The 24,226-nt window shown below is 36.4% G+C and overlaps 1 protein-coding gene across 1 annotated transcript in view; it reads left to right on the top strand.

Annotated features, from left to right (window-relative positions):
* Window positions 1-24,226, top strand: part of AGBL3 (ATP/GTP binding protein like 3) — a 98,545-nt gene that overhangs the window by 51,036 nt on the left and 23,283 nt on the right. The window contains 5 exon segments of the mRNA XM_036864084.1: window positions 3,321-3,399; window positions 19,508-19,556; window positions 20,744-20,940; window positions 23,667-23,754; window positions 23,756-23,805. Coding sequence (XP_036719979.1) covers window positions 3,321-3,399; window positions 19,508-19,556; window positions 20,744-20,940; window positions 23,667-23,754; window positions 23,756-23,805 — 463 coding nt within the window.

The following is a 24,226-nucleotide window of genomic DNA, read 5'->3' as shown; positions in this document are numbered from 1 at the left end:
ATTGCTAGGGCTTGAACTTCTAATACTATGCTGAATGGAAGTGGTGAAAGCAGACATCCTAGCCTTGTTCCTGATCTTAGAGGAGGTGCTTTTTGGTCTTTCACCATTGAGTGTGATGTTTGCTGTAGGTTTTTTATAGATGGCTTTTATTATGGTGAGGTAGTTTCCTTCTATGCCTAGTTTGTTGAGTTTTTTTAAATCATGAAAGGGTGTTGAGTTTTGTCAGATGCCTTTTCTGCATCAATTGAGATGGTCATGTATTTTTTTTCCTTCATTCTATTGATTTGGTGTATTACATTGATCAATTTTCATATGTTAAAACTATCCTTGCATTCCAGATATAAATCCTATTTGGTCATGGTGTAAATCCTTTTAATATGCTGCTGAATTTGGTTTGCTATTATTTTGTTGAGGATTTTTGCATCAGTGTTCATAAGGGATATTGGTCTATATTTTTCTTGTAGTGTCTTTGTCTGGCTTTGGTATCACAGTAATGCTGGCCTTACAGAGTGAGTTAGGAAATGTTCCTTCCTCTTCAGTTTTTTGGAAAAGTTTGAGAAAGATCAGCATTAGTTCTTTAAATATTTGGTGGAATTCACCAAAGAAACTGTCAGGTCCAGGGCTTTATTTTTGGTTGGGAGAATTCTGATTACTGATTCAATCTCCTCAACTAGTTATAGGTCTACTCATATTTTCTGTTTCTTCATGAGATAGTCTTGGTAAGTTCTGTGTTTCTAGTAATTTGTCCATTTCATCTAGGTTATCCAATTTGTTGGCATACACTTGTTTGCAATACTCTCTTATGATCCTTTCTATTTCTGTAGAATTGGTAGTAATATCTCTATTTTCATTTCTGATTTTAGTAATTTAACTTTTTTTCTTAGTCCATTTAGCTAAAGGTTTGTCAATTTTGTTTTTCTTTTCAAAGAATCAACTTTTGGTTTCATTGATTTTCTCTAGTTTTTCTATTTCATTTATCTCTGCTCTAATCCTTATTACTTCCTTCCTCTTCTGTCTGTGGATTTAATTTTTTCTTCTTTTTCTAGTTCCTTAAGTTTAAAGTTAGGTTACTTACTTGAGATCTTTCATTTTTGAATGTGTTTATAGTTATAAATTTCCCCCTTAGCACTACTTTCACTGTGTCCCATAAATTTTGCTCTGTTGTGTTTTCATTTTCATTCAACTAACTCTCTAAGTATTTTCTAGTTTCTCTTGTGACTTCTTTGATTCATTGATTGTTTAAAAGTGTGTGTATAATTTCCACAATTTTTTGAACATTTTAGTTTTCCTTTTGTTATTTCTAACTTCATCCCATTGTGGTAAGAAAAGATACTTTGTATGATATCTATCTTTTAAAATCTATTAAAACTTAATTGGTGGCCTAACATATGTTCTGTCCTGGAAAATGTCCTATATATGCACTTGAGAAGCATGTGTATTCTATTGTTGTTGGGTACAGTGTTCTGTATATGTCTGTTAAGTTTTGATGGTTCATTGTGTTAAGTCCTTTTTCCTTATATATCTTCTGTCTGACTGGTCTCCCTATCATAAGTGGGGTATTGAAGTCTCCTACTATATCGTAGAACTGTCTATTTCTCCCTTCAATTCTGTCAGTTTTTGCTTCATACATTTTGATGGTCTGTCATTAGGTATGTAAATGTTTATAATTGTTATGTCTTCTTGCTGTATTGAATCTTTTATTAACATATCCTTTTTAAAGTAGTTTCTAGTAACATTTTTAAATTTAAAGTCTATTTTGTCTAATAGAGCCACTCCTGCCCTCTTTTGGTTACTATTTGCATAGAATATCTCTTTCCTTCCTTTCACTTTCAACCAGTTTGTGTCTCTGGATCTCAGTGAGTCTTTTATAGACTGAATATAGTTGGATCATGTGTTTTTAATCCATTCTGACAGTCTCTGTCTTCTGATTGGAGAGTTTAATATGTTTACAATGAAAATAATTACTGATAAAAAGAGACTTCTGTCACTGTGCTGTTTTCTATATGCCTTATAGTATTTTTGTCCATCATTTCCTGCCTTCCTGTCTTCTTTTGTGTTTAGTTGATTTTTTTGTGGTGAAATGTTTAAATTCCTTTCTTATTTCCTTTTGTGTATATTCTATAGGTCTTTTCTTTGTTGTCACCATGGGGATTACATTTAATATCCTGAGGTTATAACACTCTAATTTGAATTTACACCAGCTTAACTTCAAAACATACAAAAACTCTGTTCCTTTACAGCTGCACTCCCATGCTTTCTGTTGTATATGTCACCAAATTACGTAGTTATATGTTGTGTGCCCAAAAACATAAACTAATAATTCTTTAAGTGTATTAGTCTCTTAAATTATGTAATAAATAAGGTTTAGAGTTATAGACAAAAGTGACAGTAGTCTAATACTAATTTTATACTAATAAATGCTTTTTTTTCTTTAAATTTTTTTCTCTTAAATCATGTAGACAACAAAAAATTCAGTTTGAAACTATTGTTACAATAGTACTAGCTTTTATAATTTCCCGTGTATTTAACTTCATTGAGACCTTTATTTTTCTCTACAGCTTCAAGTTACTATCTAGAGTCCTTTCATTTCACCTTGCAGAAATTCCTTGGGCATTTCTTTCAAGGCATGTCAAATGGTCACAAACTCCCTCAGCTTTTGTTTATCTGGAAATGTCTTAATTTCTACCTAGCTTTTGAAGGACAGTTCTGCTGTTTTTTGTTTTTTGGGTTTTTTTCCCTATTTTGCATTGTCTTCTGGCTTCCAAAGTTTCTGATGAGAAATCTGATAATGATCTTATTGAGGATCCCTTGCATGTAATAATTTGCTTCTCTCTTAATGCTGTCAAAAGTCTCTCTTTGACTTTGAAAGTTTATGTGACTTACTGTGGGTTTTTTAATTTCATCTTACTTGGAGTTCACTGAGCTTCTTTGATATTTACCTTCCTGTCTTTCATCAAATTTGGGCAGTTTTCAGGCATTATTTCTTCACTCCTTGGCATTTGTGGGTTGTGGACTTCTCCAGCTCTAAGGCTGGGATACATGAGGCAAAAAGAAAACACATGAAACTACTCACCCTCATGCTCCTCTTCTGCTCCTGAAGTCCCTCATCATCTGCCTTCTTCTTTTCACCTTTTAGAGCCTCTTGTGTTTATCTGGTATGTAATACCCAGGGGTTTCAGTTGTACTTAGTGGAAAGAAGAGGAAGAGTACTTCATCTTCCTAGAAGTGGAAGTCTTAAGATAGTTTTATGTCTGCATACATACATACTATCTTTGATATAGTGATTAAATAATGATTTTAAATATGATTCTCTTACCTAGATAAAAAACAAGAAAAAACATCTGAAAACAAAGAAGGAAAGAAACTCTACCATAGCAAGCCATCAGAGAAGAGCAAGAGGTAAATATTCATTGATATGGTTGTTAACAGTTGTTGAAAAAAAAAAACAAGAATGGCAAATTATTTCCTCTTATACCCAGGAAGACTTCATGATTTTTCCCCAGGTAAAATTAATGATTAAAATTTTGCTCATATTATTTACTGTTTATAAAAATACAAAAGAATCTTGACAGATGAGAGGTGGGTCTTATTAAGGTGCTATATTTAAATTTCACTTATACTTACCTTACTTGGAAAAGTATTTGAGGCATCTTACAAAGAGGTATCCAGGATAGCAAGAAGAAATCAATTAAAACTAAGAAAAATTAATGGGAAAACAAGAGTATAAAATAGATGGTGCTGAGAGATTGCCTTCCATCATGATAGCATGAGGATCTCTGCAAACCCACTCACCAGCAAAAATCAGAGAAAATTATTTTTTAAAAAAAAACAAAAATTTAAAGTTTCTGGAAATGGTCCTAAGGGCATACAGCAAATGAAAAAACATCTATTCAGGAAAATCTACTATAATTGGGTACAAACAAAAAAACAACCAAAAAAACAACCAGTGAGAGCCTGGGGTATTTGAATCAAGACTCTCCCCTCCCTGCCCCCCAGCTCAATGATACTCTACTCCAGAAGAGTGCAGCCAAGGACACAGGGTCTGCTCTCCCCACAGATGCCAGCCAGAGGGCTGGGCTTGCGTATTTCTTATCCTGTCTCCAGCTGCCTGTTGTTGAAGCAAAGTTCCAGGTAAGTGCAGTCAGGAGGTGGGGGCTCCCTTCTTTCTACCCAGACCCCATTCTTGAGAAGAAGGCTCCACTTTGTGTGCTACATCACTGAAAATATTTTGGTCCTAATCACCCGTCTTGGATTGTAAAGTGTTTGTTTGTTGGTTCCACACTGGAAGAGGCAAATAGAGAAGACCTGAGGTTCCTGCCCTCCTTCCACCTACATCTTAGCTCCTCAAGTGGGGTACCACTGAGAGAAGAGTGCCACTGTCCCCACTCTTAGCTCCAGAGACACATCAGAAATTTTGCATAAGTGCATTAAGATGGCAGAGTAGGAGGATGTGGAGCTCACCTCCCTTCAAAAACACATCTATATGTGGAACAATTCTCACAGAAAACCAACTGGAAACTGGCAGAAGATCTCTTTTATACAACCAAAGCTGCAGGAAAGATCCCCATGTCATTGGGTAGGATGGGAAGAAAAAGGCATCAGGACACAAGACGCCCCTGGGAGGTATCTGAAGGAGGGAGGGTCCACACAGGCAAGCCCTCACCCTGGGAACCCCCCTGACTGCTAGGAACTCCACCAGGACAGACAGAGGGACTGGAGGGGCCTGGATTCTGGTCTCAAGGCGTGTGCATGTGCTGGCTTGCTATCAGTCAGGGCAGAAAGAGACCAGCGCTGAAGGCTGCCACTTCATCACACTTCCCAGCCTGAAGCACATGCCGGGTGGGGCAGCGAGTATGTGCAGTGGCTAGGCACTGAATCTCGGGTTTATGTGCCCTGGGAGGGAACTCAGTCTAGCTGCACAGAGACAGCCCGGAGAGTCTGGGGTGTGGCCCAGGCCAAACCTCAGAGCCCATTGTCAGTACATGCACTGCAGAGTGCAAGTCTGCCGTTGGAGCCCATCATCAGCACATGCATAGTGGGGCACAGGTACAGCGGCAGTGGACTTTGTTGGCATACTCACCAAGTGGCATCACAGAATCGCATGTCTCTGGCAGACAGCCCCTGGGGAGGAATACACAGTGGTTCCTTTCCCTGTGAGAGTGCTCTGGTTCTTCCCACCTCACACCCCAGTTTGGAGCTGGATTGTGGGTGGACAGGTCCTGGGAGAGCAGCCCCAGGCAGCCACACAATGACCTCAATTCCTGCAGCCACAACACCCCAGCTCCCAGCACCAGCCTAGCAGTAAGTCTGGGATAAACACAATGGAGAAACAGACAAGACCTTGGGCTGCTTCTGGGAAGAACTGTGGATGCCTTCGATGGTGGCACATAGGTTTGCTGTGACTACATGGACCTCACTTGCTTCAGTGCTCACCTCCTTTGCAACAGAGCACATACTTAAGGGCAACAGAGTCTTACTGAGCCCAACCCTCAGGGCTTCTAGTCCAACAACCAGGGAGCAGACCCCACCCCCAGCAGGGCTCTGACAGCCACAGAGCAAAGAGGAGGCCCCACCCAAAATCCAGTGCAGGCTCTGGACAACACAACACCAATCCCATCCCCTATCAAGGGGATAATGGCCAGCCTACCCTGAGGAAAGATGTGGCTGGTATCCATACCAAAACTAGCCCTCACACCAAAAATATTGAACTCACACAGTCTATACAGGGACACTCTCACATAAAAGCACCCCTTCAGGACCACAGTAGATAACTGTTTCTCCTAAATCCAGAGACAGAGAAAGTTAAGTAAAATGAAAAAGAAGGAGAGGAACTGCTCCCAATTAAAAAAATAAGAGATATCCCCTGAATAAACAAATCATGAAACAGACCTCAGTGGTCTACTACACCCTGAGTTCAAAAAGGAGGTAATAAAAATGCTAAAGGAATTTTAAAAGATTATCAATAGAAAGGCAGATCACTGTAACAAGGATCTAGAAACTATAAAAAGGAACCAATCAAAATTAGACAAGTCAATTGCCAAGATAAAAACCAATCTACAAGCAATGAATAGCAAACTAAGCGCCACAGAAGAATGAACAAGTGATCTGGAAGACAGAATAATGGAAATCAATCAGTCAGAACAGCAGACAGAAAGACAAATGAAAAAAGAAAAGTGAAAGCAATATACGAGATCTATGGGATAATATAAAGCATGCCAACCTACACATAATATTGGTTCCAGAAGGAGAAGAAAGAGAGAAGGGGATCGAAAATGTATTTGAAGAAATTATGGCTGAAAACTTCCTGAAATCTAAAGAAGGAAACAGATATCCAGGTACAGGAAGCACAGAGGGTCCCAAAGAAGATGAACACAAACCCATACCAAGACATACCGGAATTAAAATGGCAAAAGATAAAGAGAGGATTCTAAAGGCAGGAAGAAAAAAGCAGTCAGTTACAAGGCAACCCCCATAAGACTATCAGCTTATTTCTCTGCAGAAACTGTGCAGGTCAGAAGGCAGTGGCATGATATATTCAAAGTCCTGAAAGAGAAAACCCTGCCCCTGGGATACTCTACCCAGCAAGATTATAATTTAGAATAGGAAGAGAGATAAAGAATTTCTCAGACAAGCAAAAACTAAAGGAATACAGCAATACTAAGCCTAACCTAAAAGAAATATTGAAAGGTCTTCTCTAGATAGAAAAGAAGCAAGTATCTAGGGAAAATCACAATAGGAAAGGCAAATATATAAAAGGATTGAAGATCACTTAAATAAGTCAGTACATAGATGAAAACACAATCCAAAAAAATTGTAAAAATGATTAAAACTACAATTAACGGTAAAAGGATAAGGATGAGGATGTAAAATAGGACATCAAAATCACAAAATGTAGGGAATGGGAGTATAAAAATGAAGATCTTTTAGAATGTGTTTGAACTTGTATGACTATCAGTTTAAAGCAAGGAGATATAGTTATGGGTTAACACACTTGAAAACCAGGGTAACCACACATCAAAAAGATACAACAATAGATTCACAGAAACCAAAAAGAAAGGAACTCAAGCATAATACAAAAGAAATCCATAAAACCACAAAAGGGAAAACAAAGGAGAAATGAACGAAGAAGGACAAAAACTGGGAAACAAGGTTTAAAATGGCAATAAGTACATACCTATCAATAATTACTTTAAATGTCAATGGACTAAATTCTCATCAAAAGACATAGAGTGGCAGATTGGATAAAAAATCAAGAACCTACAATATGCGGCCCACAAGTACAATATGCTGCCTACAAGACTCACTTTAGGGCAAAAGACACACAGGTTGAAAGTGAGGGGATGGAAAAGGGTATTTCATGCAAATGGAAACAATAAGAAAGCAGGGGTAGCAATCAGACAAAGTACTACTTTAAAACAAAGTAGTCTTTAAAACATAAAGAAAGACAAAGAAGGACATTATATAATGATAAAAGGAGCAATACAAGAAGAGGATATTACACTTGTTAACATAAATGTACCCAATATAGGAGCACCTAAATACATAAACAAATAGCAGCAGACATAAAGGAAGAGATTGACAGGAATACAATAATAGTAGGAGACTTTAACACCCCACTGACATCAATGGACAGATCTTCTAGACAGAAAGTAAGTAAGGCAACAGAGATGCTAAATGACACAATAGACCAAATATTTTTCCTTGGTCGGGGGAACCAGGTAAAACAGATAGCTCCTCATGTCTTCCCAAAATAAGTGACTTAATTTGCAACAGTTCCTGGAGAAATTCAAGCTTAACAGCATTCTCAGAAACAGTAGAAGTAGAGTAAAAGGCAATTCGGAGAAGATTGGTAGATCCATTGGAGAAACAGGCTAAACTTGTAGGCTGGCTAGTTCACCAGAGAGAACTGCGGGGAGGAGAACAGCTGGGAGGAGTCTGAGGTGGCATCAGAACAAATCTGAAACCCTGGCCTGGGAAACTATTCCTTCAAAGGAGCCCAAATTTGATTGGATTAGTCTGTAGAGCAATTTATGCCCCAGGGCACTGTTGAAAACAATAGATCTATCAGCCAGAAATTAGTGGAATTTAACAGCGGGGTGTGATCAGGGAAGGTGTCAAAGACAACCCTGCTAAAACCACTGCCTTCCCAGAGAGAATGGGGCACAACCAAGTCTGCACCCCTCAGGGAGCAAATTAGAGGTTTAACACTTCAGGGGGTAATGGACTTCGCTAAAATATACCAGCCAGTCACTAAAGAAACAAATACGTAAAGAACAATAAATAGCTCCAGAAGGTATGGAAGGGGTAGCAGGGAAAGATTAGTACCCAGAGTTAAACAGAATCGTCTAGTTGGGAAATAAGCCTGGCAAACACAGATGAAGGACAACATCCCTAGTTGATGGGATCTAAAAAATCATCCTTGGATCCAATCAATCAATCTTTCAAGCATCTGTTACTTGCAGAGATCCCAGAAGTTGAAGACCTGAGTACCAGACTTAAAAGATTTCTACTCAGATATTTCTGGAGTTAATAACAGTGATCCAGTGGGAAATTTAAAGTTAGCAGTCACAAGTTCATTCAGCAGATACTCAGCACCAAATACACTGTCATCTGCTAAATGTGGATTGAATTAACGGAATCTAATTTCCCAAGAACTTCTGAAATTTTTTCTCTTTTCCTCCTTTATTATTTTCTAATAATCTTTGGCAAAAAGAGTGAACAGTATCATCTTAACTGAGGTTAATGCCTGAGGTCAACTTAAGTTCATGCTCTTGAACTATTTCTTACTTTAAATGATTGCTTGTTAAGATATCAGTATATCCCTAAAAAAATATTAGAGTATTTTAGTTAACTTTATTTCCTACCAGGATACTTTCAATAATTAATTTTGCAGACTTTAAGCAAAAACAAATAATTATAGATTACTGTGATTAGAATTTATAGATCACATTCATAAGGACACTGGCCTGGTGATTTTCTATGAGATAAATATAATAGTTTATTATGGTTCATAGCATTATTTCAATCAAAGGAAGAGAGCTAAAAATGACATCAAGAGTTCATTGAATCAAGTCTTACTACAAGTGAATTTTTTTCAGCCTAATTTCACCCCTTGTCTCTCCAAATTCTTTATAATGATTATATAATATTGCTACTTTTAACTTCGTGTAACTTTTTCTAGAATATTCCCTTTGCTCTCTCCCTTCAACAATCAAGTTTTGATTTTTACAGTTTCCTCCCATTTTCATCCTGATTATGTCAATTTTTTTTTTTTTGGCTGCCATTCAATTTTATCTAAAAAGAGGATTTTAGCTTTTAACTATTTCATAGTCTACTTTTTATCATGAGTTGGTATGCATTACATCTTGGCAAAATGTTTTCAGTTCTTTTCTCAGGCCCTTTTGGAAAATTCTTTCTAATATCCACATAGCACAGATGCAGAAACAAAAGTTGGGAATCATTTAAAATGTTTTCACAATCACATAATGATTTGTAGACTACTCAAGATTAGCAGTCACAATTCTACGGTGTTTTGTGTCTCTTTTAGTCCAACTGGGTCATATTGGCAAGTATCTCCTCTCAAGATAGACAGCAATGTCATGTGTATGATCTTTCTTACTCTGAATTTTTTTACAAGCTACAAGAAAATATTTTTTCAACTTTTCTATATAAACACAGTTTTGTAATTGCTTATACCTTTTCATACAATTTTATATAGTTTCACTCATTTCACACTTATCTTGCTACATCTTTATTCTTCTCATTAAGTGAGATTATAAGCATACATTTTTGTCTCTTTCTCATCATAAATAAGTTCTATATGAAGTAAAAAAAAATTTAAACTCCCTTTAATGCCAAAATACAATATTAATATTTTCTTTTATCATTGTTGTAGAAGAAAAGTAGTGTTGTGAAAGATAGTAGAAGACTCTGATTTAAAAGATTATTTTTGTCCATTCTAAATCTATGAGGATAAAATAAGAAATGTTGAAAATTACGATAAATCATAGAAAATATACCTCATTTTCATGTTTATAATATAGTACTGCTTTCCTTCTGGTTCTGTGTTCCATTAGGTTTGTGAAAAAGGACATTTAGTTCAAAGACACAAAGAATCAAATTCTGATGTGACAGGTAATGTTCTGCTTTTACCCTCTCATAAACAATTAATTCAGGGCTTCCCTGGTGGCGCAGTGGTTGAGAATCTGCCTGCTAATGCAGGGGACACGGGTTCGAGCCCTGGTCTGGGAAGATCCCACATGCCACGGAGCAGCTGGGCCCGTGAGCCACAACTACTGAGCCTGCGCGTCTGGAGCCTGTGCCCCGCGGCGGGAGGGGCCGCGATAGTGAAAGGCCCGCGCACCGCGATGAAGAGCGGCCCCCGCACCGCGATGAAGAGTGGCCCCCACTTGCCGTAACTAGAGAAAGCCCTCGCACGAACCGAAGACCCAACACAGCCAAAAATAAATAAATAAATAACGTAGCTATAAAAAAAAAAAAAAATTAAAAAAAAAAAAAATTAATTCATTTCCTCAACAAACACTTTTTTGTGCTACAGCTTTGAGGTTATCACTGTGCTTTGTGCTAGGGATATTAAGAATATACTATACCATTTCTTATTCCCAGGAACTCATCTTTTAATAGGAGGAGACAAACAAATAAACAACTTAAGTGCAGTGTTACCGGTGCAATGCCTATAGTCTGGACAGTGTTCCAAGGGAGCACAGAGAAAGGAGTGGTCAGTTAGACTGGAGGGTTGGATTGAGTGGTCCCTGTACTTGAGAGATATTGCCGATTTGAAAGATTTTTCCCAAAACAGAATATAGGGATTTTATGTTCTAAAAAACACCTTGGTCCTTTTGTGATGAGCCAGGAGAGAAATTAAATTTTGGATTATTCATTTGCTTCTATAGGAATCTGCTTAGTCTAACATAAATCTCTGAATCTCTAACATTTCTGGTATATTTTTTTCTTAATTTTTATCTCATTATCTTTACTTGAGGTCTTCACTTAAATGTCCCTTGTAGCCAAATTCAAATTCATCTAATCCCACATTGAATGCTGTTCCTCCTGTATTCACTCTAACTTTGGTAGCAGTACTATCTACATAACTACCCAAGCTAGAAACCTAATAGTTATCTTTTTTTTCTTCTTTCACTTCCACCACTCATATCTAGATAGCCACTGAATCCAACTGATTTTACCACATAATCCCTTTTTCCTCCACCTTAACTACCAGCATTCTTTTCAGTGCTTATTTATCAGAAGCACTTTAGATTTCTAAGTGGTCTCCTTGCCACCAATATTGTCATCCTAATTCAACCTCTCATACTACCATAAAAGCAATCTATCAAAGACAGAAATCTGATTAATGCCACTACCTAAAGCCTTTCAGTAATTCCCAGTTTTCTAACAGTGGTTGAAGTTGGCACAGTCCTGAGACTTCAGTTTGTTCTAGGCTTTCTCTTTTCAATTTTTTTTCAACTTTTAATTTTTAAATAATTTCAAGAATAGTACAAAGAACTATATCTATCTACCTACCTAGCTGTATTTCCCCCCCAATCCATTTTTTGTAGACATAATACTCCTTTATTCCTAAAGAGCTTCAGCATATATTTTCCAAGAACAAGAACATTCTCTTACATTAAAATAAGGAAATTCAACTTTGATACAATACTACTTTGTATCATACTGTAGTTAAATTTTGCCAAATGTACCAATGATGTCCTTTAGAGCAAAACTTCTCCCTGATTCAGGCTCATGGACTGCATTTAATTGCCATATCCCTTTATTCTCTTTTAATTTGGAACATCTGCTCAGCCCTTCTTTGTCATTCACAGCACTAGCACTGAAGATTATGGGCCAGCAGTCTTACAGAATGTCTGGTTTTTAAATTTTAGAATTATCTGGGGAGTTTATGATAATCCCAGCTTTGAATCCTGAGTTGCCCTTTGTTGTCAACCCCCAAATCTGCATTTTAAATAAGGTACCATAGATAATTCTGATGTTGATGATCTGCACTTTTCGACTCACCACATTGGGAACTATAGTGAGAGTCGGTGGGAGGCCAAGCATTTGGGACCTAGCCCATCCAACTCTTATTCATCCTGAGTAGCTTTCATGTACAATTTTTCTTTCAATAATGGTCTGTTACTTTAAAAACAAAAAAAATTTTTTTTGACAACCACTAGCTGCATCAGTGAAACCAAGTTCCCTAACATGACGTACAAGACTTCCAGTGAACTGGCCCCTGACTGCCTCTCCGGTTTTACCTCTTGCCATTCTCTGCCTTTTCCTTTACACCTCAGCAATGATGATCTTCTTGTGGCCTCAAAATACATCAGTCTTCTCACCTCCTTGCCTTTACTCATTCTGTCTTCTCTGCCTGAAACATAATTCTCCCTCTTCAACTAGATAAGCTACTCATCATTTAAGGAGTAGGTATCAAAGTGTAATAAGACTCACACACAGTTCATTACAATAAGAGTGAGATAGACTGAGTGATAATGATGTGCTCAAAATGTAATAAGATTCATATACAGTTCATTACAATAAGAGTGAGATAGACTGAGTGATAATGATATGCACAAATTGCTCTGGTTGCTCAGAGAAGGGGATGTAATCCAGCCTGGAAATCTCAGGGAATGTTTTCCTGAAGGAACTGATCCTTAAATTATGATCATGATTATGATGGAGTCTTAAGTGATAAGTTAGGCATTTAGCAGCAAGAGGAGAGTCACTTCCTTGAATTCTTAAAAGATTAATGTCAATGGTTTTGTGATCTTATTTATATGAAAATTCTTCCCTTACTTGAGATGTACTATGTCTGGGACTGAAGATAAGGCATTCAGAGCCTTTTGACTCCTGACATCTCTCACCAATATTTATTCTCCCCTGTCTAAACAGAAGAAAACTCTATTCAGTAGAAAAGACAGGTGCAGCAGAGGAGCTGAGGGACTCTGCTCTTTGTCATCCATCAGTATTTTAAAATAATCCCAGCAGAACAAATCTAAACATTATTTGATATATTTTCATTCTGAATATAGCTAAGTAAAATTCACTTCTTTTTGTCAATATTTCTTCATATCTGAGTTCATCTGGTATTTTAACCTTCCTGATACTATTCTCCTGTGGCTCAGTCACTCTCTTATAATCATCCTTTGTTACATAATCTCCTTTCCATCTTTGTTCATGTTCTTTTAAAAATCTGATGTTTATTTGCTTCGCAGAGGTCTCAACATACTAGTCGATGACTGTGCTAAATACTGGGCTACAATGGAAAATAAAATATAGTCTGTTCTCAAGAAGCAGAGAGAGTGACAAGTAAACAGACAGTAGAAATATAATGAGATAAATGCTACTTACTGTGCTATGATATTATACAGGAGTTGTTTGGGGATAAGGGAGTATCAGAGAAAGTTTCTCAGAAAAGGTAACTGTTACGGTTCCAGGGGCCAAATAAATAAATAGTATTTTTTCTTTACCAAGTTTTGAATCTATTAAAAATTAAGACAAAAGAGTAGGACAAAATACTAGCAAACTGAATCCAGCAACATATAAAAAGGATTATACACAGTGACCAAGTAGGATTTATCCCAGAAATGCAAGGTTGGTTTAACATATGAAAATTATCCACCTCCAAGAGTAATGAAAATAAAAACAAAAATAAACAAGTGGAACCTAATTAAGCTTAAAAGCTTTTGCACAGCAAAGGAAACCATAAACAAAATGAAAAGAAAACCCACAGAATGGGAGAAAATATCTGCAAACGAAGCGACCAACAGGGATTAATCTCCAAAATATACAAACAGCTCATGCAGCTCAATATCAAAAAAACAAACAACCCAATCCAAAAATGGGCATAAGATCTAAACAGACATTTCTCCAAAGAAGACATACAGATGGCCAAAAGGCAAATGAAAAGATACTCAACATCACTAATTATTAGAGAAATACAAATCAAAACTTACAATGAGGTATCACCTCACACCGGTTAGAATGGCCATCATCAAAAAAATCTATAAACAATAAATGCTGGAGAGGGTGCTGAGAAAAGGGAAACCTCCTACACTGTTGGTGGGAATGTAAATTGGTACAGCCACTATGGAGAACAGTATGGGGGTTCCTTAAAAAACTAAAAAAAGCTACCATATGATCCAGCAATTCCACTCCTGGGCATATATCCAGAGAAAACCATAATTTGAAAGGATACATGCATCACAAGGTTCATTGCAGCACTACTTACAATAGCCAGGACATGGAAGCAACCTAAATGTCCATCAGCAGAGGAATGGAAAAAGAAGATGTGGTACATATATGCAATGGAATATTACTGAGCCATTAGAAAGAATGAAATAATGCCATTTGCAGCAACAAAGATGGACCTAGAGATTGTCATACTGAGTGAAGTAAGTCAGACAGAGAAAGACAAATATCATATGATATCACTTATACATGGAATCTTAAAAAATGGTACAAATGAACCTATTTACAAAACGGAAATAGGGTCACAGATGTAGAAAACAATCTTATGGTTACAAAGGGGGAAAGGTGGGAGACAGGTAAATCAGGAGATTGGGATTGACATACACACACTACTATATATAAAATAGATAACCAAAAAGGACCTATTGTATAGCACAGGGAACTCTATTCAGTACTCTGTAATGACCTATATGAGAATAGAATCTAAAAAAAGAGTGGATATATATGCATAACTGATTCACTTTTGCTGTACAACAGAAACTAACACAACACAGTAAATCAACTATACTCCAATAAAAATTAAAAAGAAATAAAATTAAACAATGTAATACACATTAATTGAAAAAAGAACAAAATGCACATGATCATCTCAGTACATGCAGGAATAATGTTTGGCAAAATCCAACATCCTTTCATGATTTAAAAAAAAAAAACTCAGTAAAGTAGGAGTAGATGGATGCTCCTCAACCTGATAGAGGCTATCTACAAAAACCCCACAGCTGACATCGTAGCTGATGGTACAAGACAATGCTTCCCCCTAAGGTCAGGACCAAGACAGGGGTGTCCACTCTCAATATTTCTATGCGACATAATGGAGGTTTAGGCAGGGCAGTTTGGAAAGAATAAATACAATGCATCCAGACTGGAAAGAAGTAAAACTACCTCTATTTGCAGAACACATGATCTTGTATGTGGCAAATCCTAAGGAACATACATACACAGACACACACACAACCTACTAGAGCTAATAATCAGTTCAGCAAGGTTGCAAGATAGAAAATCAACATGCAAAACTCAGCTGTAATGGGTGAATTGTATGGTATGTGAATTAGATCTCAATATGTTGTAAAAATCAATTGTATTTCTATATACTAGCAATGAACACTCTGAAAATGAAATTAAGAGAACAATTCCATTTACAAAGCATCAAAAAGAATAAAATACTTAGAAATAAATTTAACAAAAACAGTTACTTGTACACTGAAAAGTACAAAACACTGTTGAAATATATTAAAGAAGATGGAAAGATTCCCCCACATTCAGGAATCAGAAGACTTGTTAAGATGGCGATACTCACCAAATTGATATACAGATTCAATGCAATCCTATCAAAATCTCTACCGAAACAGAAATTACAAGCTAAACCTAAATGCATAGGAAATGTAAAGGACGAGAATAACCAAGACAATTTTGAAAAAGAAGAACAAAGTTCAAAGAGTCATACTTTCCAATTTCAAAACTTACCACCAAGCTGCAGTAATCATAACAGTGTGGTACTGGCATAATGGCAGATATAGAGATCAATGAAATAGAATTGAGAATACAGAAGTGAACCCTTATATTTATTGTCAATTAAGTTTCAACAAAGGCGCCAAGACAATTCAATGAAGAAAAAAACAGCCTTTACAACAAATGGTACTGAGACAACTAGATATTCACATGCAAAAGAATGAAGTTGGACTCATTCCTTACACCAATTCATTCAAAATGGGTGACAGACCTAAATGTAAAACCTGAAACTACTCTTAGAAGAAAAGATAGACATACAATGTAAACATAGTAAGGGGACTGCTAGCTTTAAGCTCCAGCATGTAAAGGGCTAGATTTGGAGAGTAGACCTTTGTTAGGGAGAACGTTCTGGATAGTTAGCAATGCTTACTCTTCCTCCCCCTACCAGAGCCAGCCCCTTCTAGCCTTCTTGTCTCATTGAAGGGTAGGGGGAAGAAAAGCTAAGAAATGCTTATTAAGTAAGGTCACAGCCCAGGGACACAGACCCACTAAAAGACTAAGATTTAATAAGATTATAGAATGTTCCCTTTCCCCATACCTTACCACCACACCAACATGACTCCAGTATAAGAACAATGGTTTACAGCTAAAAGAGCTGCAAGCCAGACACGTATTCTATCTGATAAGTGGTGCTTAGGGAACCCCAAAGACAACAGGATAGACAAAAACAAGGCTATTATAGGAATTCCTATAATGTATACACACACACACACACATACCTAGCACATCATATTCAAACTTCAGAAAACCAAAGACAAAGACAAAAATCTTTGAATTGATCTTTCTCTGTCTGACTTATTTCACCTAGCCTAATTCTCTCAAGGTCCTGTTGTCCCAGATGGCAGGATTTCCTTTCTCATGGCTGAATAATATTCCATTGTGTGTGTGAATGTGTGCGGGTGTGTGTATATACACACACACACACACCACACACACACACACACACCGTATCTTCTTTATCCATTCGACCATTGACTGACCCTTACGTTGTTTCTGTGTCTTGGCTATTGTAAATAATGCTCCAATAAACATGGACAGACACCTCTTCAAGATCTTTTTTTTTTTTTCATTTCTTTGGATATATCCCCAGAAGTGGAATTGCTGGGTCATAGTGTAGTTCTATTTTTAATTTTTTGAGCAACCTTCATAGACACATACAATTAGTTAGGGAGATAAATAACCAAAACAGAGCATAGTGTACAATTTAGAGAAAAGAATTTGGAATTGATCGTCATGAAGGAGACTGAATCTCACAAGTCCAAATGAGAGAAGCAAGAAGTACTTCTAAATCAATTGAAATTTTTTTCACCTCTCAAAAAGACACCAATGCTCAGTCAAAAATAATAGCTGGTGGATTCGCTTGGGCACATGACATGAATGAACACTGATTATCAGATAATTCCCTTGACTGCTTGATGAAGCTGAGTAAAATTACATTTCCTAATTCAGAGTTTGCCACTAAAATGCCCTGTGGGTTAACCAAAGGGGAAATTTTGATGACAGATGTGTTGGACTCTTAGAGTGTAAAGCTCATTTTGTCAGATCTTACCAACAATAATGTTTTCTACAGTTACCACATGATACATTGAATAAAAAAGAAAACATTTCCTCTGGCTATTAGGTACTTTAATTTGAAAAATGGGGTTTCAAAGAATCTTGATTTCTATGAAGATTTTAATGAAACCACAGAAAACATCAAACCAAATATTGTCAATATGTTCTCCAAAGACAAACTAGACTTTGCTCATCTATCTGCATGGTTGGCTGACAATGAAAAATAAAATGTATATTTTTGCAAATTTCATTCAGTCTATCAACTTCTTACCAAAGAAAATAAAAAGATCTGATCTCCTAAATGTCTTGCACACCTTGTATTTAAAAGAGAGTGTGATTTGCTATCCTGTGATAATGAGGCTTTCATAATGAAATTTTTTGGTTATGTTTTAGTTTCCTCAAAACATGCAGAAGCACTTAATGAGATTTTCGACTTTATAGAAATGAAAGAGGGCAGTTTCCTTAGACCTGTGCCAACAAGGTGGCTATCATTGTTCCCAGCCATAGAAAACACATTAAAATGTTGGTCTGCCATTAAATCACATTTTCAATATGTGGGACAAGAAGAATGGCCTTCTCTAATTTGCAAATAGTTAGAAGATGGGAATAGAGGAAAGGGCTACAGTAAAACAATTTATATGCTCTTTTTCTAATTCTGTTTGATGACCTTTGAAGAGGTCATACGGAGCATAGAAAAGGATGAACTAACTGCACCTCAGTTGTTTGACATTATGTGTAGGTTATGACAAAAACTCATACAGTGAAAAAAAATGACATTTAGGGGGAAATAAGACTGACTCAGAAGTCAAAAATATGTCACCAGAAAGGGCAGCCAAGTTAAACAGCACTAAAAACTGTAATTTATTTGAAATCCACCTTCAGTTTAAGTTCGAATTACCTCTGTGCTTTAAAAACCTATTCCCTGAGGAAGAGAAGTTTAACTTGCAATGATATCCAGTGTGCTTCAGAGTATCTAAAAACAGTGGACATTTTAGACATGGCGAACACTACATGATGAATTTAAGGATGCAAAGGACCAAATGCCCAAAAGCCAGCCTACTAAATTAAGCCTGTAGATACAAAGTGGATGGAAGTTTTTGTAAAGCTGGAAACTAATTCCTTACAAGTCTAGAAACCTGCTATTACTAATAAGTAAGGTCACATTCCATGCTCAAATTCCTTTGTTGACAGGATATCTAACTTGCTGTCATTGCATTGGCCTGCCACCAGGGGTCAGTGTAATGTGGGGCTTCATAAGAGCAGAACTCAGAGGCCTTGACTTTTAATGTATTCAGTTTTACCACTACATAAAAGAAAAGAAGGATATCCTGAAGGCTGCAGGCAGTTCAGAGAAGTATTATTGGAAGAGGACACACAAAGAGCAAAAATATCCTACTTTATCATGGGACATAAAGAAACGTCAATTTTTATTAATTATAAGTAATGTCTGTTTAATTAGCCCCATTGTATTTACATTCAACTTTTTAAAGGTCTTATATTTATGTATCTTAAGAAGACATAATATGGCCTATAAAATGTAAATATCCTATAAAGAGTTAAAATCTGTATCAGAGGAAAAAACTATTTATAATGTTATATTATTCTCACACATACTATTTGTTTAATTGGTTCCACTATTAATAACTACTAATTGCCACTGTTAACTAGTCCTATTGTTTTTCTTAAATAATGGCATTTATGTAACAAAAAAGCAAATAATACAGAATAATATATAATTTTAAATAAATGCCTAATTTATATTTTATGTTAAAATAATAATCATGTGTGTATAAGTATTTATTACATATTGTACTAATTTTTTGGTCTGGTGTAGCTGTGTCTTGAGTTGGCGCTCTAAAAGTTAGTCACCCTACTACACATGTAGATGGCCTTCATAGAGCCTGACATGCAGAATTCAGTTCTGAAATGCTTGATAATTATTGGACAGGTATTTCTACTGTTTGCTCTTCTCTTGAAACAGTTTCATTTAAAAGCTTCCAGAGGAAGTATGCACTGATATATTTCATATGTCTGAATGAGATAATGTCAGATTAATTGAAGATAAACTCAAGCTAGCCATTAAATATATGAATGAGGTAATTGTGAAGAAAGTAAAAAAATTGTTTTGTTAACCTTAAAACCTAAGTTCAGAAATTTTATGGTATATTCTCTTTTTTAGCAAAAATACCTGGACAAACCCCTTCTTGGCTTCTAAAAAGATATTTGAGGTAGGAGAACTACACTTGATTTCTTCTACCAGGTTACCTTACTCCCTTTTCCTCTGTCTTATAAGATTTTTATTTTGAATTAAAGTAACAGCTAAAAGTGACATTTTAATAACAATTGCTAATTGTCTCCTTATAGTCTACACAGTGTCTGTGGCTAGGTCAGTTTTATACATAGGAGTGTACATATGATGCATTTTGAATGGTTCTGAGATTTCAGTATCCCTAAAGTAGCCCTAATGGATGCCTTAACATCTGCAGTTAGACATTTATTTCTAAGCAATTATCATTGCTTTATCTGAGTTTCTCTTTTTAAATAGAAATACTTCTGGCATAAAACAGTTACTTAGAATGAATACTATCAAATGTTTTACTATCTATAATAGCAATTGAATCATTGGTCCCGTAGGGATTATACTAGTACCTAAAAACTGGAAAAGGAATAGAAAGGGAAGTCAGGGATAACATAGATAAACTTTGTAGTTTTGTCTAAACCGGTAATTATACCACTAGCCCCCCTGGCAAGTTTCCCTATCTCTAGGGATAATGATATGAACAACCACCTGAACAGTGGATTTGTAAGTATTTGAGAATAGACTGAATTTGCACAACAGAGGAAACATGGTATGCCTGTTCTCCCTTCCTTGGCCTCTTTTCTAAGAACTTGGTTTCTGCTCAGTAATGGGTTCTGTTGAAATATGTAGGCTCTCTTGCCCCCAAAACCTAGAAAATTAGGTTAAGAAACCATCTTTGGCCATACCTGTACTTGGATCTAGAATTGATTAATTTAAACTAAGACTTAACTTTTAAAATATATTACTTATCATATCTATGGAAAGAAATGAAATAATATATCAACATAAGAGAAGGTAATAGAAAAAGTACTGGAGTTAGAAGATACGTATTCTAGACCTGCCCCTCCTTCTTATTAGCTGTGTTATCTTGAGCAAATAGCTTAACCTCTCTGATTCCCTAACATTCCCTTACATTCCCTCTCTGATGTAAGATGGGGATAACACTGGCCATCCTGCCTGTATCACAGGACTGGTGAGAGCCCCAAGTAAGATAATATCTGTAACAATACTTTGCATACTGTGAGATGTAAAATACAGATATAACATGGCATTACATTACTCTTGATTAGATAGTTCATTGTTGACATTGAAATCAGAGTACCCAATTTCTTTCAGCTCCCAAACTATGATTCGGAGGCTTAGCAAAGACCAACAAAGATATTTTTTAGAAACCGATGAGAGGCCAGTCCGGGAAACAATTCAGCCCAGAATCAATGATTTGTATGGAAACTGTGTCAAAGTGACATCCTTGAAGAGTCCTATGAGCAAACAAACTCCCATTTGGACTGAGAAGACAAGGATACCAACAGAAGGTTTTTCTTTTTTGTTGTTGTTTAGGATTTTAATATTATATACAAAGGTGGCTTTCACTGTATCATCATTAATATTGATAAATTCTATGAAATTTGGATTATGGGAACTTTTTATAAACAGAGGATAGACAGCCATTTTATTCCTGACTCTGTAAAGTATTTGTCTTATTTAATTTCTATATAAGTTGAATATAGAAGAAAATTGTTTGTTTAATATAGCCTTGAAAAATCAATTTAATTTCCTTATTCCCATCACCTCCTTGTTATTGATGCCCTTTCCATATCATAGAATAAAAAAGTAATGAGCTGATACACACAACATGGATGAATCTCAAAATCACTGTGCTGAGAAAAAGAAGCCAGACACAGAAAAGTAAATACTATATGAAATCACATTTATTTGAAATGCAAGCTAATCTATAGAGACAAAAAGTAGATAAAGGTCTCCTAGAGTAGGAAGGGACAGAGTAGGGAGGAAGGAAAGAATGGACTGTAAAGGAGCATCAGGAATCTTTTAGGGATGATCTTTTCTAGATCTTGTTTATGGTAACGGTCTCAAAGGTATTTACAACTGTTGAAACTCCAGGGTGTTGGGCCAGACCGACTAGCTGGATTGAATTATCATCCGCCAGATGGCAAAGACGGAGTGGAGCAGCAATTCAGTTTAGACGTGTTGCTTTTTAAATGCCTTTTAGACACTGAAGTGGAGGTACTGAATAGGCAGTTGGATATATGAGTCCAGCATTCAGGGAAGAGATCTGGGCTGAAGATACATTTGGGAATTTTCAGCCTATAGATAGTATTTTAAGGCATGAAGCTGGATGAGATTTAAGTGAGTGTAGATATAGAAGAGGGTTAAGGAGCAAGTCCTTGTGAACTCCAACACTGATGGATCAGGAAAAGAGTAAGAACCCAACAAAAGAAGACTAAGAAGCCCCCTCTGGGGTAGGAGGAAAAGCAAGGGAATGTGTTATCCTGGAAGCTAAGTGAGAGAGTGTATCAAAGAGAAGGGAATAAGCAGCCAAGTCTAATGCTTCTGATTAAGTCAAGTGGATTTACTATTGGATTTTACAACATGGAGGTTTTATGTGGGATCTTGATCAGAGAAATCTCAGTAGAATGACAGAGGTACAAGTCTAATTAAAGTGTATTTTAAAATAGGAGGAGAGAAATTGGAGACAGTATTTACAGAATTTTGCTGCAACGGGGAGATTTGTTTTTCAGTTTTCCCCACTGCTGCCACCACACTGCTTAATTTAAAATTTGTTTCTCATCTTTCCCATCTTCCCTGAGCTGAGATTCTCATGGCTTTTTTGTTATATTATCTTTTAACATGTCCTGATGAATCTTGATGACATACGAATAAAAATTCTACAATCTTCTTTTTCACTGAAGTAAATCATTTCAGAGAGAGTTATCTTTTCTTATTTTTTGCTGTTGTCCCTTTCTTTATAATATATACATTTAGGGCTATAAATTTTCCTTCACCTCCTCACCTGTATAATTCTCCACCTACTACAATCTAGCTTCTCACCATTAACAATGAAATTATTTCCAAAGTCATCAGCTCTTATCATACCTGACTTCTCTACTGTTGGTTAATTCCAGAGACTTAAAACTCTCTCTCCCTTCATTCACTGAGCAATTCCAACAGACGTATATGTGGAACTTCTCTCTCTTTTAGTCCTGTTTCTCTGCCCATTCATGTTTGGTGTCCTACATGGCCTTCACTTCCTCTGCCTGAATTTTAAGTGGGCTTTTCCCCAGTATTCCATCCTTTGGTCTCTCCTCTTCTCACCACATACTTTATTTCTGAGCGCTCTCATCTATACCTGTAGCTTCCACAAACAAGTGCTGATCATAATCATATTTTTTTAATCATCAATATAGGCATCTCTTCTGAATTCCATACTGTGCCTACTGGAATTATCCTTCTGTTTTTCCTCACAGATACTTCTAATCCAATTTGCCCACTGCAGATCTCTTTCTCCTGCTGCATTCTGTTTCTCAGTCAATAATACTGCCGTCCTCCTGTTACCTAAAAAATAGCCCAAGACATATCCTAATCTTCTACATCTCTTTGGTATCCAACAATGAGAAGCTCTATCAATCTGCCCTCAAAGATTCTCTTGACTCTGCATTTCTTCATCATACCGCTGCTCCTTTAGTTCAGACTCCCTTTCTGCCTCCCTTGAATTACTGCATTAGCCTCCTAACTTGTCTCTCTGCCTCAACTCCCACTTTTCTTCAACCTGTCATCCTCCTGGTTGCCAGTGTGATCTTTCAAAAATGCACATCTAATTATATCACTTCCATGTATAAAGTTTTCAATGGCCTCCTAACAATTCCATTTTTAAAACATTAAGCATCTACCAGTCACAAATTATTCCTGTCTCAGGAAATCTCCCAAAAGTACTATTATTACAGACAAGATCTCTAGTTTTGAACAACTTATTCACACCTAACTGATTTCTAGTCATTCTAAACCATACTTGTGATTTCCTGAATGTGCCATGTTAGTCCCACTATCTAGATTACTACCCTTTTTTTTTTTACTTAGCTGAAATAGCTATGCATCAAGACTCAGATTAATTAGGAATTAGGAATATTTCCTTTTCCAGCTCTAAGTATGGCTAGAAGTCCCTTTTCAGCAGTCCTTTATTAAGTACCTTGCCTTATCTCTATAGATATATATTCTAATTGATGCTTTACTTCTCTCTCTCTAGTCCCAACTGTTGGCATATTAAAGGCAAGGACTATATTTTTCATACCTATTTACCAAACCAAACAAAATGCCAGATACATAATAATGATTCAGTGAGTATTTGTTGAATGGCCTAGGAATGGCTTCTCAAGAGACTGTAGGTAAATTCAGTTTATTTGCCAGCACTGCCAGATACTGTAATCATACATACCCTCAATCATTGTCTTTCAAGTCTAGCTTAATTCAGTGAGTGCTTTAGTCATCTGTTTCCTTTCTTTTTATTAATGGATAATTCCTTTTTTAAAAACATTATTGTGGATATTTCAAGCATAAACAAAAGTAGAATAGAATAATGAACCGCTGGTGCCCGTCACCCACCCTCAACAGTTATCAGCATCCTGCTATTCTTGTTTCATCTATATTCCCACTGCTTTTTTTTTTTTTTGCTAAAGTAGTTAAAGCAAAGTCAGCAAATCATATTGTTTTGCCCATAAATAGTTCAGTGTATATCTCTAACTAGATAAACAAAGCATAATGTATTTCTTGCTTTTATTCTAAGTGTATTCTACTTTTTCTTATGCT

This window comes from Balaenoptera musculus, chromosome 9, assembly GCF_009873245.2.
Source record: "Balaenoptera musculus isolate JJ_BM4_2016_0621 chromosome 9, mBalMus1.pri.v3, whole genome shotgun sequence".
Taxonomy (NCBI): domain Eukaryota; kingdom Metazoa; phylum Chordata; class Mammalia; order Artiodactyla; family Balaenopteridae; genus Balaenoptera; species Balaenoptera musculus.
This window is presented reverse-complemented; position numbering and strand designations above follow the sequence as displayed.